At 38.1% G+C, this 15,596-nt stretch overlaps 1 protein-coding gene across 1 annotated transcript in view; it reads left to right on the top strand.

Moving 5' to 3' along the window:
- Window positions 1-2,727: 2,727 nt before the first annotated feature.
- The window catches only part of HTR3B (5-hydroxytryptamine receptor 3B), a 40,694-nt gene continuing 27,825 nt past the window's right edge, over window positions 2,728-15,596 (top strand). The window contains exons 1-2 of the mRNA XM_043482222.1: window positions 2,728-2,767; window positions 9,130-9,290. Coding sequence (XP_043338157.1) covers window positions 2,728-2,767; window positions 9,130-9,290 — 201 coding nt within the window. The remainder of the gene's footprint in view (window positions 2,768-9,129; window positions 9,291-15,596) is intronic.

Below are 15,596 nucleotides of genomic sequence, written 5' to 3' on the forward strand. Positions count from 1 at the left end.
AATTCAGAGCATTTACGGAAAGTGATGGGACTTTGAGGCCCTGATCAGTCCTTGGTGATCTTATCTCTTGTACTTGCCTGCTCAGTCTCTCAGTTGTGTCTTACTCTTTGTGACCCCCACAGACTCTAGCCCTCCAGACTCCTCTGTCCACGGGAGTCTCCAGGCAAGAATACTGGAGTGGGTTGTCATTTCTTCCTCCAGGGGATCTTCCCAACCCAGGGATCAAACCCGAGTCTCCTGCATTGCAGACAGACTCTTTACCGCTGCACCGAACACTTTCTCTCAAGGTTGTTTCTGAAACTTCCCTTAATTTTGTATTCTGTTTCCTCTGCTAGGTTACATTTCCTTTTTTTTTTTTCTGAAATATGTTCAAATGCACAGCAAAATTAGAAGCATAGTAGAAATAACTCACTGCCCTCTCCCCGCTAGCCAGTTGAGAGTTCTTTGCAAACATGCTGACCTTTCACCTGTGAGTACTTAGAGAGTTATTCTTACAAACAAGGACATTAATTTGCATGATCTCAATACAGTCAAAATCAGGAAATTAACATCACTATGTCACTACCATCTAGTCCACAGACTCTGTTGAGTTTCACTAGTTGACCCCAAAATGTTCTTTATAACACAAGTATCCACTCGAGAACCACACATGGCATTGAGTCATCAGGTCTCTTTAATCTCCTCTTGTTTGGTACTGTTTCTCAGTCTTTCTTTAACTTTCATAACCTTGACTCTTTTGAAGACTACACACCTACTGTTTTGTAGAATGTCCCTCAATATGGAGTTTCCTCCAAGATACATTCAAGTTATGAAATTTTGGCTGGATGAAGACAGAAGAGCTGTTGCATCTTCTCAGATCCTATCTCATGGTGCACAACTCATAACTGGTGATGCTAGTTTTCATTAATTGATTGAGGTGTTGTCTGCCAGGCTTCTCCACTAGTAGATTTTTTTAATCTTTGTAATTAATAAATATTTTGTGTCAATGTCCTGTTCCCCATCAAACTTTCACCAACTAGTTTCCATCACCCATTGTCGTTTCTTCTGCAAATTAGTCATCACTATAAAGATTCCATTATTTCTTCTATATTTATTAGCTGGCATTCTAATTTAAAGGAAAAGCTTTCCCTTCTTCCCATTCATCTCTTTATTTAAATCAGGATAGACTTGTGGAATATTTGGTATCCTATTTCGTAGGTTATAATTCTTTGCCATCATTACTGGTTTTGAAGCTCAAATCATTAAAGATTGGGCCAGAGAGAGCCCCTTCAAGCTGGCTATGTCCATGTATCCCATTCCCATAATTTCTTTAGCACTTCTTTATGATACAAGGGGGTGTTCTAGGCTCTTATATTACACTTTCCTGCCCCAGCCCTGACTCACACATTGCTCCATTTCTTACTTGTAGGTAGGTGTGCTATTTAGAGACCAAGATCCGGGTGTTGGGTGTGCTCACTGCTCTTGGGGTGTCCCTGCTCCCAGGCCCTCTAGTGGACAGAGCTAGGGACATATGCATTTACGAACAGAGTTTCACATACACCGTTGCATTTGTATTTATTTCTGTATTTAGCTCCATGTGCTGAAAACCAAGCGCTCACTCTGATACTTCCAAAACCAACTCAACACTACAGGAGTCATCCTGGTTTTCTCCCTTTTTGTGTTTGCAACTTCTTTCACCAACAATGGGAAACCAATCAGGCTACATGGAGAGAGAGCTTCGTGATTCCAAACAAAGGGGATCAAATAATTAGGAGAACAGGGACCAGGTATATATTTCCCCCCTCAATTTGTTCCATGAAAACTTATCTCAAACCAGCGGGCTCTACATTTGATTTAGAGTAAAAAGCAGGCAGATCCTGGAAATGGCATGAAATTTAATTTGTTGTTTCTAGAGCATCCAGGAGTCTACTAATGGAAAATAAATTTATGTGGAAGGATGCATCTTTTTCCTTAATAATTAGCAGTGAATGGGGCTCAATCAAAAACTGAAAAAAACTTTTTTTATGAACATTAAACTTTTGTAGTTTCATCTTTAATAAGCCTATACACATTCTCTCTTGTGTAGTTACTTTCTGAATTGTGGACAGTGAGAATTGAAGAAGCATTTCTGTTTATCAAAAAAGTCAATGCTTCTTTTAATGAAAGGGGATTAGGAAAAGCACTGTACTCTTTGCAGTTGCTGTTCATTTGATGATACCAGGTTTCCATTAGCTTGCTGTAATTCAAGAGTCCAATAATCATTGTCAAATGCTGAAGATGTTCTGCATAAGTCTGATTTAGAACAGCTATTTGGATCTCAATTATTAATGAAATTAGTGTCCTGGATGTCAGCAAGAGCATTGCCTTAGGTAAAGGCTATAAAGGAAATCATATTAGTGTGGAATTTCCCCTCCTTAGGGGCTCCTCTTAGATTACATTATTCACTTAGCTATCTCCTGTCAGGGAAATTGAAATGTTGGCCATGGTCTGATCCTGGGGCAGAACCAAATGGAGAAGTTAAGGGGTACTGCAAGGGCATCAATTCCGAAACATTTGTGTGGTGTTGGTGTTGCCTTTGGTCCCCTTCAGTGTTTACAAAGCGGCGTCAGCAAGGACAGCACAAACTGGCAGACAGAGGAGGATGGAGGAGAAGGGAGCTCTTTTAGGAAAGCCTGAGTGACAGTCTACCCAGGAGGCAAGTTGTGTTTCTCATCTTCAGGACGCGCCTGGGGGACACTGGCAGGTCCAATGGCTCCCCTGTGGCCCTTCGTCCTGGCAGCCGCCTCCGGTGAGTACCTTAGTGATTTTACTAGGCATCGAGGATTAGCACCTAGAACCTAGAGACAGGCCCTTCTATGTTGTGCTATGTAACTCCTCACAAGTGCTTGCTTTTGTTTACCATCTGTAAAATGCCAGTCCTGTGAATCTACAAGGAGACCAACACCTTGTTATGACTTTGCTCCCACAATTACAGGTGCGTGTATCCAGAGGACCACACAGTGGGGCTTTCCAAAGTTAAAAGTATGCTCTGAGATGATGTAATTGCTTGATAAATTTCTCCTTCTTTAGAAATCAAGCTCTCTTTACAACAATTGATGTTGAGAGTTTGGGGCATTCTTTTTCAGATTTACTTTTATGTCTGAAGAGTATATTTTTATTATCCAAAATAGTCTTGGTCTTTAGAAGCCCATGGAGAGAGTCCCTTGGATCCATCATAGCTACAGACACCTGAGTGTCATTTGGTGTTAGGGCTTTACATCCAGTCCTACAAAGCCTGTATAGACATGGAGTGTTTCTCGAAAGATGAGCTCTAGAAACTTGCATGTTTTCAGTGTGCAATTCCCCTAAAAAAATGCTTAAGAAACTAATACATATACGTTGTATGTGTGTATATATATATATATATATATTTCCCCCTACATTTCTGGACTTAAACTTCCATGGTGCCAGTATTAACTCTACCGTATTGAACCATTTGAGTTAGGATACAATTGGTTCCTAGAAAACATGCACAAATCAAAAATTTATGTTCACGCTAGTGTTTCCCAACACGCCTTGTTCTTGAGGGTTCTCCTAGAGCTCGTATCTGAATTTCCATGTTTTAAAATATAACTGAAAGTGGAATGAGTCAATTACAGAGATGAGGAAGGAATTTGGTAGCCAAGCAGCTGGAAATGATTTTTTTATTGGATAGAGAAGAAAAATAGCCACTTATCATTAAAGTTTAAAAATCCTGGATGTTGAACTTAAAGGATAAAAGCATATCTTAATTATAAAAATGAAAACAGAGGAAATTTCATTAAATGCCAAATGGGTTTCTTAGCAGAAAATAATTGTCAACATTAAACGAAGCAAGATAAAATAGAAAAATGAAGGTTTGAAAATAGAAGAAATTCTTCTTAATGATTTCTCTTTTTAATGTTTTGTATTACGCTTGATTTTTGTTCTAAATGTGGCAGAGAAAGTGTTTTAATAGCGTCTCATAGTCAGCACTTGACCATAAATCATACTGAGAACGTTCGTTGCAGAAAAATTTACCCTTTGAAATCTTACTGGGTTAATAGCAGGTTGATTTGTAAATATAAGAGCACTTAACAAACCACCAGGTTGGAGCCGAACCCAGAGGCAGTGTGCTGGAACAGGATAGGAGGCCTGAACTGGAACCACGTAGCCCTACCACACTGCTCACCAGCCATGGGACCCTGGGTGAGTCCATGTACCTCTTAGAAATGCTGTTTCCCTGTAAGTTAACTTTTTATTTTGCATATTCATGGAGACCAAATAAAAAAGTATTATGAACTCATAAAGTGCAATGCAAATGTAAGATATTGTTGACCCGAAAACACGCAAACGCAGAAAATAACAATGAGCTGTTTCTTTCCAAAAACGTACACCATGCAACTCTTCCTTTTTGTTTTAAATTTTGTTTATTTATTTACTTTATTGGAGTATAATTGCTTTACAATGTTGTGTTAGTTTCTGCTGTAGAGCAAAGGGAATCAGCCATTAAAGTGAGGTCGCTCAGTCGTGTCCGACTCTTTGTGACCCCATGGACTGTAGCCTACCAGGCTCCTCAGTCCATGGAATTTTCCAGTCAAGAGTACTGGAGTGGGTTGCCATTTCCTTCTCCAGGGTATCTTCCCAAACCAGGGATTGAACCCGGGTCTCCGGCACTGCAGGCAGACGCTTTACCGTCTGAGCCACCAGGGAAGCCTCCTCTTAGTCTCCCCTCCCACCACCATCCCACCCCTCTGGGTCATCACAGAGCGTGGAGCTTGGCTCCCTGTGCTAAGCAGCAGGTTCCCTAGAACTGCTATGCATGGTAGTATTCTACGAGAGAATACACAAGGTATTTTCTTCCTTTTGAAGGGTTACTTGCTGCTGTTCCCAGCGTTCTCAGGGAGCCAGGTCGGTGTAGCATCAGAGTAAGAGCTTGGTCTTTGGATTCAGATCCGCCTTGTTTAAATTCCATCCTCGTCTCTTGCAAGCTGTATGATCTTCCGCAGTACTAACCTCACCAAGCCTAGAGTCCCTCACCTGTAAATGAGTCCTAACAGGGTTGTAGAGCACCTATCTCATAAAGCTCTTGTAGAAGTTAAATGAGATCATTTATGTAAATGGCTCTTAGCCTAGTCCCTGGCACACAGCAAGTCATTTAATCAGTATTAGGTATTTAATAATACCACACATCTAAACCACTATTTCCTTGTAACCTCTCAGATATATTGTAACCTCTCAGATATATGTATTGCTATCTATTGTTCAATAGAAATTGATCAGAGACTAGACAAGAAATTCAGGCAAGTCTTTATTGGGGTCCCTGCAGCAGCAGGGAGAAGCTAACACAAGTAACAGGTTCCCTTGCTCACACTCAGAGCTGAGCTGGCTCTTTACATGGGATGAAGGTAGGGGTGGGTCTGTGATCGAGCCAGAGGCGTGGCTTAGGTATTTTGCCCACCACTTTGGTAGTGTTGTATGCAGGGGACAAACACAGTACCTTGCTTTTGCTCCCTACTCTTCAGAAGTGGCACTTGGGATTTTGGTCTTTTTGTATCTTGTTCATAATTTGCCCGAACTGCACATGCACACCGGAGAAGGAAATGGCACCCCACTCCAGTACCCTTGCCTGGAAAATCCCATGGACAGAGGAGCCTTGTAGGCTGCAGTCCGTGGGGTCGCTAAGAATCAGACAGGACTGAGCGACTTCACTTTCACTTTTTACTTTCATGCATTGGAGAAGGAAATGGCAACCCACTCCAGTGTTCTTGCCTGGAGAATCCCAGGGACAGGGGAGCCTGGTGGGCTGCCGTCTATGGGGTCACACAGAGTTGAACACAACTGAAGCGACTTAGCAGCAGCAGTAGCACATGCACACAGTTGTTTTTAGTCCCTTATAGCTTCTTTGTATTCTGTTTCTCCAGGAGACATTTGTCCAGGGCAAACACTGCAGCGGGGCCCTAGGTCCCAGGTCCCAGCCTATTGCAGTCCTAAGTAAGTAAAGTCGCTCAGTCGTGTCCGACTCTTTGCAACCCCATGGACTATAGCCTATCAGGCTCCTCTGTCCATGGGATTTTCCAGGCAAGAGTACTGGAGTGGGTTGCCATTCCCTTCTCCAGGGGATCTTCCTAGTCTCTTATAATCCTAAAGGTGATATACTCACTAAACCAGAAACAGCTCTTTTCATCAAAGTGCCCAGAACACTTTAAGATAGGTATGTATGTAGCTCATTGAAATAAGGAAAGCAAAGGAACAATTCTATTGCATTCTTATCTTTTTAAAACCTCTCTTCACCTAGAAGCGCTTCACAACTCAGTTGGTAACACATTCTACTTTTCAGAAATCTTACAAGTGCGTTATTTGATGCTGATTATTAGCATTCAAGGAGGCAGTGCTAGTGTGGTATCTTTGCTGGGTCTGTTGATAGCTTCCATCAGTGTCTGTTGAAACATCACTGAACTGTGAGTCATTTAGTGCTTGTGTGAATGTCACATTAGCTTTCAAGGGGCATAATTTACTGTTAATTAATGGTCACTTAAATCCTTAATCTCTCTCCTGTAATTGATCTTTCTCCTCAGGCAAATTTGCATTCATAGTAGAAATGTAATTTATTATTTCTTCCCATTTTAAACAAAGAACTATTTCCCCCTGTGGTTTATTTAAGCACACTTCCCTTTGCTTATTTTTCTCCTATCACTCCCGGTTTCTCTTTTGTTCTTATTTCCAGCTTCCAGAACTTTCTCTTTTTACCCAAAGACTTTGACTCATTCTTGAAAATATGTTTATCCATAAGAGACCTATATCCACAGGAAAGATATCAGAGGGGAATTTGAGGCCCTATGAGCAGAGGGTGTAGAGAATATTCGTTTCTCAGAATTATTAACTCTGTCTCAGGTGGTTTCCTGTATTGAAACATGCACATTTCAGTGTTTTCCCAGCTGGGACTTGGGAGATTCCAAGGGAGGTAAAACTAAAGTTGCCCAAAGTGAAATTCACAGGAAAAACACCAGACTAATTTTGCTTTGGGGTCCAGAATTCTCTCCCGTGGGATCAGCCAGTAAGAAACAGTCCCAAGCAGAGAGATTCAAGGGGAAGGGGGCAGCAGAAGATACAATGGCTGGATGGCGTCACCGTTGGTTAGACTCAATGGACGGGAGTTTGAGCAAGCTCCAGGAGATAGTGAAGGACAGACACACCTGGCGTGCTGCAGTCCGTGAGGTCACAGAGAGCCACACACAACTTAGCCCCTGAACAACAACAAAACAGAGATTCGTAGCACATCTTTGACAGTCGCAGTTCACAAAAACTAAAGATGATGCGTGACGTGAGCCACCCACCTTAGTCCCCGCATGCCTGAAGAGCGGCTGCCTCTTCTGGCGTCTTGTTGGGTGGATAGTTAGGGAGTTTAAAACGCTCACTAGATTCCCCAGCTCGGATGGTAATGAAAGTGAATATTCCACTGCCCACAGTGAGTCTGGAATGGCCCCTTCACCACTGTCGTTAGCATTTTGGTCACACTGACATTGATAAATCATAGAAATTGCTGCCTGTGGCGGCAAGTGACATGGCATCGTTCATAAAGAGATGGGTATAAACAGGATTGTCGCACAGGGGGAAGGTACCTCATTTACAGTTTCCTGCTGGAGCCTGCGTACCTTCCGCAGCTCATCAAAATAACCATCAAAACCGCTGAGAGTCGCGGTGAATTCACGCGCAGGACACCACGGATAGAGTTGGCCCGCGCTGCGGTGGGTGGGTGTGCAATTTGCTTCAGTCCAATGACTGAGGGAAGCTTTGAATCCCCCGGGGGCCAGCAAAGCTGGTGAACAAAATATCTTTCTGCAATTTCGAGAAAGCCCTCTCAGATTTGTCACTTCCAATTGCTGGTGCTCATTTCTCTTGCTTGCTTCCCCCTGGCCGCTCCAGCCTCAGCACTCATCACGGCTCCTCCACAAATCACGATTCCTGGGTCACAGGAAATGGTTGTCCCCTGGAACCTCAGAGATTTTTTCCCAAAATGAAGCTCTCGTTTTCTGACAAGTGCATTTTCAGACAGACTGAGTGGGAGAACAAATATGATTTTTGAGGAGAAAAATATGAATTGGATTTTCCTTGATTCCGTTATTTAGAAATCTACACGGCTCTTTGGATTCAAGTAGTTTGTCCATGTTTCTGCTTGGGTTTTCTATGTGATTTTTGAATTATAAATGGAAAAAATCGAAAGGAAAAATCCAAGGAGGAAGTTGGCTAAGTGCATCGGAAGCTTCCTCCTGTGTACCAGGAGGGGGCGGATACAGGAATGAAGAAAGGATGCTGTCTTCAAGATGCAAGATAGCTGTAAAAATGGAAACGGTGTGCAAGTTAGCATCCCCAGAGATGGAGTTGGTTTATTTATCCTTACAATGAGATTTCTCCATTGGGCATTTGGGCATTTAGGCTATCAGCTGACTTAATTTTTTTATTCTTTATTGAAGTATGGTTGATTTACAGCGTTCAGGTGTGCAGCAAAGTGACTCATTCACACACACACACACACACACACACACACACGTACGGGCTTCCCAGGTGGCGCCGGTGGTAAAGAATCCCCCTGCCACTGCAGTGGACATAGAGATTTGATCCCTGGGTTGGGAAGATCCCCTGGAGTAGGGAATAGCAACCCACTCCAGTATTCTTGCTTGGAAAATTCCGTGGACAGAGGAGCCTGGCAAGCTGCAGTCCATGAAGCTGTAAAGAGCTGGCCATGACTGAGCACTTTTACTTACACATATATATTCTTTTTCAGTTTCTTTTCCATTGTAGGTTACGATAAGATGTTGAAGATGTTGAACATATGTTCCCTGTGCTATACAATAGGTCCTCGGTCGTTTTTTTTTAAACCTATTTTATATACTGTGTATCTGTTAATCCCTAATTCTCAATTTATCCCAACCCCCTCTTTCCCATTTGGTCACTGTAAATTTGTTTTCTGTATCATCAGCATACTTTAAATGTGTCCGACAAAATGTCCATGAGTTGGTTGTGAACTTCAGCAGATTGGGGTGTGCTAAAAACTGTATTCTTCCAGGAGCGACTGAGCCCTGGGCAGTCTGAAGTCTCCTGAAGATGCCAAGATCTTATTTTCACCCTCACAGTGATAGCTTTCTTTTTCAGGAATCCTGGCCATGGATACATCTTATTCCAGGAGTCCAGCTCTGCATCATCTCACCAAGCAGCTATTACAGACGTATCGGAAGGAAGTAAGGCCAGTTCACAACTGGACCCAGGCCACCACTGTATACTTGGACATGTTTGTTTACGCCGTGCTGGATGTGGTAAGGACCATCTTACCGTCCCCTAGTCCCATGATTCTTTTGTAAAACTACCCGCTGTTTATGCAAGAGGAGTTTTTTTCTTGAGACTCTCGTTGAGCCGATAGAGAAGTTGGTGTTAGATTCATCTTAGCGGTGAGCCTGGGGTACCTATTTATTGGACAAATCATGCTAACTAGCCTCCAACTTACACTGTGAGGGGCAGATAGTCTAGAAATAGGAATTTCACAGAATTAAGATGCTTTCAGAGTTGTGGGCCTAGGTTACACGCATATTTATGAGTATTACTGCAACCAGAAATGGTAATAGATATTATTTTCTGTGGTTCACATTTCTTAGTGGTAACAGTAGGTTTATGAAACAACTTCTACAACTTACTGCTTGCAATTTTAAAATGAGGAAAAAAAATGTCGTGGTTTCCTGAGTTTTTAAGAAACTTTATACCTAAGATATTTGCTAAGGGTGGTAGGAAGTTTTGTTTATTAAAGCGTGTCTTTCCTACTATGGCCGAAAAATGGGTTATTATGGGAATTAAATGAGAAAATGCATGTAGTTACTAGAGATCTTAGTAAACCCTCAGTAGACGATAGACTATATAATTATCTCTGCTTCTTCTTTCTCCTTTTTCTTAATTACAAAGTCTTCAATATTAATAGATTCTAGATTTACTTTGATTTCTTTTAAAAGCAGACTTTACTGAGCTTGTTTGTTAACATAGTTAAAATTTTTTTTTCAATTTACTTTTCAAAACCTTTTACCAGTTTCAATACAGATATTGAAATGCACGGATGTAAAGTGTATAGTTCAATGAGTTTTCATAATTGCATGCACCCACATAATTCATATCCCTGTCCGTATATCAAACATTTCCATCACCTTACAAAGATGCCCCATTTCTTTTCCAATCACCATCCCCTCCATCCACACACCATTCTGATTTCTGTCATCATAGATTATTTTTGCCAGTTCTGGAACTTCATAAGAATGAAAATTTACTGTGTGTACTTTATTGTGTCTGGATTTTTCACTCAGCATAATTTTTTCCCTGTATTTATTTATTTTTTAATATTTTTTATTGTGGTAGAAGCCAAATAATATAAAACATACTATTTTAATGATACTTAACTGTACAGTTCAGTAGCACTAAGGACATTCACACTATTATGCAACTCTCACCATCATCTGTCTCTGAAATTTTTCACCTTCCTAAACTGGAATTATGTCCCCATCCAACACTAACTCCCCATATACCTTCTCCACCTCACCCCATCCCCTGGCCCCGGGCATCTACCAATGTACTTTTTGACTCTCTGAATTTGACTGTTTTAGGTACCTCATATAAGTGGAATCAAATAGTATTTGTCTGCACCTAATGTATATTGAAATGTTTTTTGAGGTTCATTCATGTTGTACATAGTAGCTTTTCTTTTTTATGGATAGGTAGTATTTGGTTATGGCTATACCATGATTTGTTTATCCACTCTCCTGTTGATAACCATTTGTGTTGTTTCCAGTTTTAATATATTATGAATAAAGCTATGAACATTTCTGTACAAGTATTTTGCTGTACATGTGCTGTACATATGTAAAACCTAGAAGTGGAATAACCACCACTTCTCATAGAATAGATATATATTTAATGAGACACTGCCAGATTGTTTTAGAAAGTGGTTGTACATTGTAACTCCCACCCATCAGCTATGAGAGTTCCCATTTCCCCACATCTTCACCAACATTAGGTATTATCAGTCTTTTTAATTTTAGCCATTATGGTAAACATGTAGGAGTATTTCATTGTGTTTTTTTAAATACATCCCATGACTAATAAATAGGGACTCTTTTCTAATGTGCTTATTGACCACTTATGTATCTTTCCTTGTGAAGTATCTGTTTAAGTCTTTTCCTATTTTTTATAGTGTTGGTTGTTGTGTTTTCTTGTTACAGATTTATAGGAATTGCTTGTATATTCTGAATACAAGTCCTTTGTCATCTATGTAATGCAAATGCTTATTCTCACTCTCTGGCTTGCCTACACATTTCCCTAATGGAGCTTATGATGAACAAAGTTTTAAAATTTAATGAGGTCCAATTTTACCAGTTCTTTTATTTATGGTAGTGTTTTCTGGATATCATCTTAAGAAATCTACTCTACGTTCATCAGAACATTTCCTGTATTTTTTTTCAGAAGATTTATGACTTTTAGTTCCTTATATTTAATTCTATGCTCTGTTGAAAATTAATTTTTATAATGGTGTGAAGTATAGGTCAAGGTTTTTATTGTTGCTGATTTGTGTTTTGTTTTTGCATTTAGATGGAATTTGTTCCGGCACAATTTTGAATTGCTTTGGTATTTTGACTGAAAATTAAGTTAACTGAGAAGTGTCAGACTATTTGTTATCTTGATATCAGATAGTATATGTCCTTGAACTTTATTCTTCATTTTTAGGATAGTTTGACTTTTTAGGACCTTTGTACTTCCAAATAAATTTTATATTCAACTTATCACATTTTACTTAAAAAAAAAAAACCTGCTGGGAGTTTGTTTGGAATGCTGTGAGATCCACAGAGAAATTTAGGGGGAGAATTGATATTTTAACAATATTGAATTTTCCAGTTATTGAATATGGTATTTCTTTCCATTTATTTGGGGCTTCAGCAGTGTATTATTTTTAATGTAGAAGTTTCATACATGTTTCTATTAAACTTATTCCATAGTATTTTCGATGCTGTTATAAATATTACTTAAAATTTTAAATGTTCTATTTATTTGTTGTTATTGTAAAGAAACCTGATTAATTTTGTATGTTGACTTTGTGTCCTGTGACCTTGCAAAATTCACTTACTAATTCCAGTAGTTCTTGTAAAATTAATATTTTCTACATATACAATCATTTCACTTGCAAATAGTTTTACTACTTCCTTTTTTAATCTGTGTGCCCTTTATTTTTCTTTTTTTTTTTTTAAATAATTAAAATAATTTTATTTCATATTGCCACAAATTTAAAAATTACTGACAGAAAAAAAATGTTTAAAAGAAAATATTTGAAATTCAGATAAAGTATTGTGATCTTGGCACAAGTTTCAAGAAGTCCCAACTCAAACACTGTCCCATATATAGGTTTTGCCATAGAAAGGAAAGAAGTTTGAGGAACTATATTTCAAGATGTCATGCAGACATCATATGAGGGATGATTAAAAAAAGAGGACTGCAAGTTGAGTTCACGTTTCCAAGGTTGGAGACCTGAATACAGTTGCTGCTCACGATCTTATGAACAAAGGAGTAGATACACATATGAGTTAAAAAAAAAAAAAAGAAGCTTTGATCTCAGAATATTTGCATCTACACTGCCACTTTGTTTGCCAAATGAAAATACCTTGTTGACACAATGGAATGATTGATGTTTTCATCTAATTACATTTTTGTATGACTTTGCTTATAAATTATTTGTAATTTCAAAGAAACACCTCAAAATATACTTTGCGCACAGCAGATAATTGCATCTCAAATTCAAAGTAAAGGAGTCAAAGTGACTTTTTAAATTTGGTTTTAGCACCAAAATATTTATTTTTTTCAGAGTTTTTCTTTTATTATTACCATTAGGTTACCTTGATGTGTTCTCATTCTCAGATAGTATTTACAAAATATATTTCCTCCCCCATTGGTTGTTGATTGACTAAAATTCCAAGGAAATGGATTTCATCCTAATTACTTAAACCATGTATTTTAGATAAAGATATTGAGAAATCTTAGAGCCTGATACAAAATTAAACAAAAGTTATTTGTTTAACTTTTGATAAGGCTAACTTAAAGGGGGCAGCATATTATATTTAAATAAACAACGATAATAACTGTGGCTTGTAAGTTTCATATTTGTCTCTAAAGTGAAGTCTCTCAGTTGTGTCCGCCTCTTTGTGACCCCATGGACTATAGCCCACCAGGCTCCTCTGTCCATGGGACATTCCAGGCAAGAGTACTGGAGTGGGTTGCCATTTCCTTCTCCAGGGCCTTTATTTTTCTTATCTTGTCTTATTGCATTGTCCAAGACCTCTTCAGTGTTAATGGGAGTGGCGAGAGCAGATATCTGTATTTGTTCCATCCTCAGGGCAAAATCTTTCACCATTAAATATGGCATTAGCTATAGATTTTTCATAAATGATCTTTATCAAGTTGAAGAAGTCCCCTCCTATTTTTGTACACTGAGAGATATTTTTAAAATCATGAATGTTATTAATTACACCAAATATTTTTCTCAATCAATTTGAATGGTCATATGATTTTTGTTTTATGCAGTTAACACAGTAAATTATTTTTGATTGATTTTCAAACGTTAAACCTCAATTTGAATGGTCATATGATTTTTGTTTTATGCAGTTAACACAGTAAATTATTTTTGATTGATTTTCAAATGTTAAATCTCAATTTGAATGGTCATATGATTTTTGTTTTATGCAGTTAACACAGTAAATTATTTTTGATTGATTTTCAAATGTTAAACCACTCCTGCGTTCCTAGAATAAACTCTACTTGATCCTGATATGTTACCATTTTTATATGTTTCCGAATTTGAATTCCTACTTATGATAGGTTGCATCTATGTTAATGAAGAGTATTGGGTTATGGTTTTATTTCTTGTAATGTTATGTCTGTTTTTGGTGTTGGTTTTATAAAACCAGATGAAAACTCTTCCCTCTTCAATTTCCTGAAGGAGTTGTGTAATATGGATAATTTTCTTCCCTAATGTTTGATAGAATTCACCAGTAAAACTATCTAGGGCTGGAGTTTTCTTTGTGGGAAGGTTTTTAAATATAAATTCAATTTCACTAACACATATATGATTTTTCAAATTTCCTTTCTTGTGTCACTTTTGGAATTTATATTTTTCAAGGAATTTGTCTGTTTTATCAGAGTTGCAAATTTATTTTTTCATAATATTCCCTTTTAATTCTTTAAATGTCCAAAGGCTCACCAGTGATGCTACCTCTTTCATTCCTCATATTAGTAATTTGTGTTTTCTCTTATTTCCCTTGACCAATATTGCCAAATTGCTTATCAGTTTAATTTATTTCTTTAAAGAGCCAAATGTTGCTTTTGAATCTTCCTTACCGTGTCTATTTCACTGATACCTACTCTTACATTTATTTCCTTTCTTCTGCTTACTGCACTTAATTTGTCCTTTTTTGTCTAGTTTCTTAAAATGGAAAGTTGTATTATTGAGTTTAAACCTGTTTTCCTTTCTAATTTTAGCATTTACAGCTAAAAATTTTCCTCCAAACACTAATTTAACTGCATCCTATGAAATTTTGATGCATTTTTAAATTTGAGGTATTACATATACAGACTGAAACCCATCTTTTTAAAGCCAATCCCTTCCCCCATCACCCCAGTCTCTGGAAGCCACAGATTTTATTTTTCTCCTATGGTTTTGCCTTTCTTATATAAATGGAATCACATTGTATTTTCCTCTTTGTTTTTTGGCTTCTTTCACTTAGAGTAATACCTTCGAGATCCATCCAGGTTGTGCTGTTGCATGCATCAGTAGTAGTATTCCATTGTGCAAATGTACTGCAATTTATGTATTTACCAGTTGTTGGACATGTGAGTTATTTCTGAGTTCAAGCAATTTGGAATAAAATCACTATAAATATTTGCATATGTTTTTACTTCTGTTGGATAAATACTTGCGAGTGGGAGTGTTGAGTTGTATAAGGCAATTTTAACTTTACAAGAAACTGTCAAACTGCTTTCCACAGTGGCTGTATCATCTTACATTCCACCTGCAAATTATGAGAGTTTCAGTTCCTGCACATGATTACCACACTTGGTGTTGTCAATCTCTTTAAATGCTAACCATTCTGTTAGTTTTGTGGTGGTATCTCAGTGTGGTTTTAAACTTATTTCACTAAAGACTAAATGATGTTGAACATTTCTCTGTGTGCTTACTTGTCAACTATGTATCTTTTAAAACAAAGTATTCACTCCAATCTTTCACCTTTTTTTTCAAATCTTTTACTTTTAAAAAAATAGGGTTGTTTGCCATCTTATTATTGAGTTTCAAGAGTTCTTTGTACAGTTTTAGTCTGTTTCTGGGTTCTATTCTGTCCAACTAGTCAATATGTTTCTGCTTACATCAATATACTGTGTCAATTACTGCTCATTACAGAAGTCTTGAAATCAGATGGTATGAGTCTTCCAAACATACTTTTCTGTTTTAAAATTGTTTTGACTCTTCAAAGTACTTCACATTTCCATACACACTTAAGAATTAGTTCACTTATTTCTATTTTTAAGACTGACATATTTTTTTATTG

Source organism: Cervus canadensis, chromosome 11, assembly GCF_019320065.1.
Source record: "Cervus canadensis isolate Bull #8, Minnesota chromosome 11, ASM1932006v1, whole genome shotgun sequence".
NCBI lineage: Eukaryota > Metazoa > Chordata > Mammalia > Artiodactyla > Cervidae > Cervus > Cervus canadensis.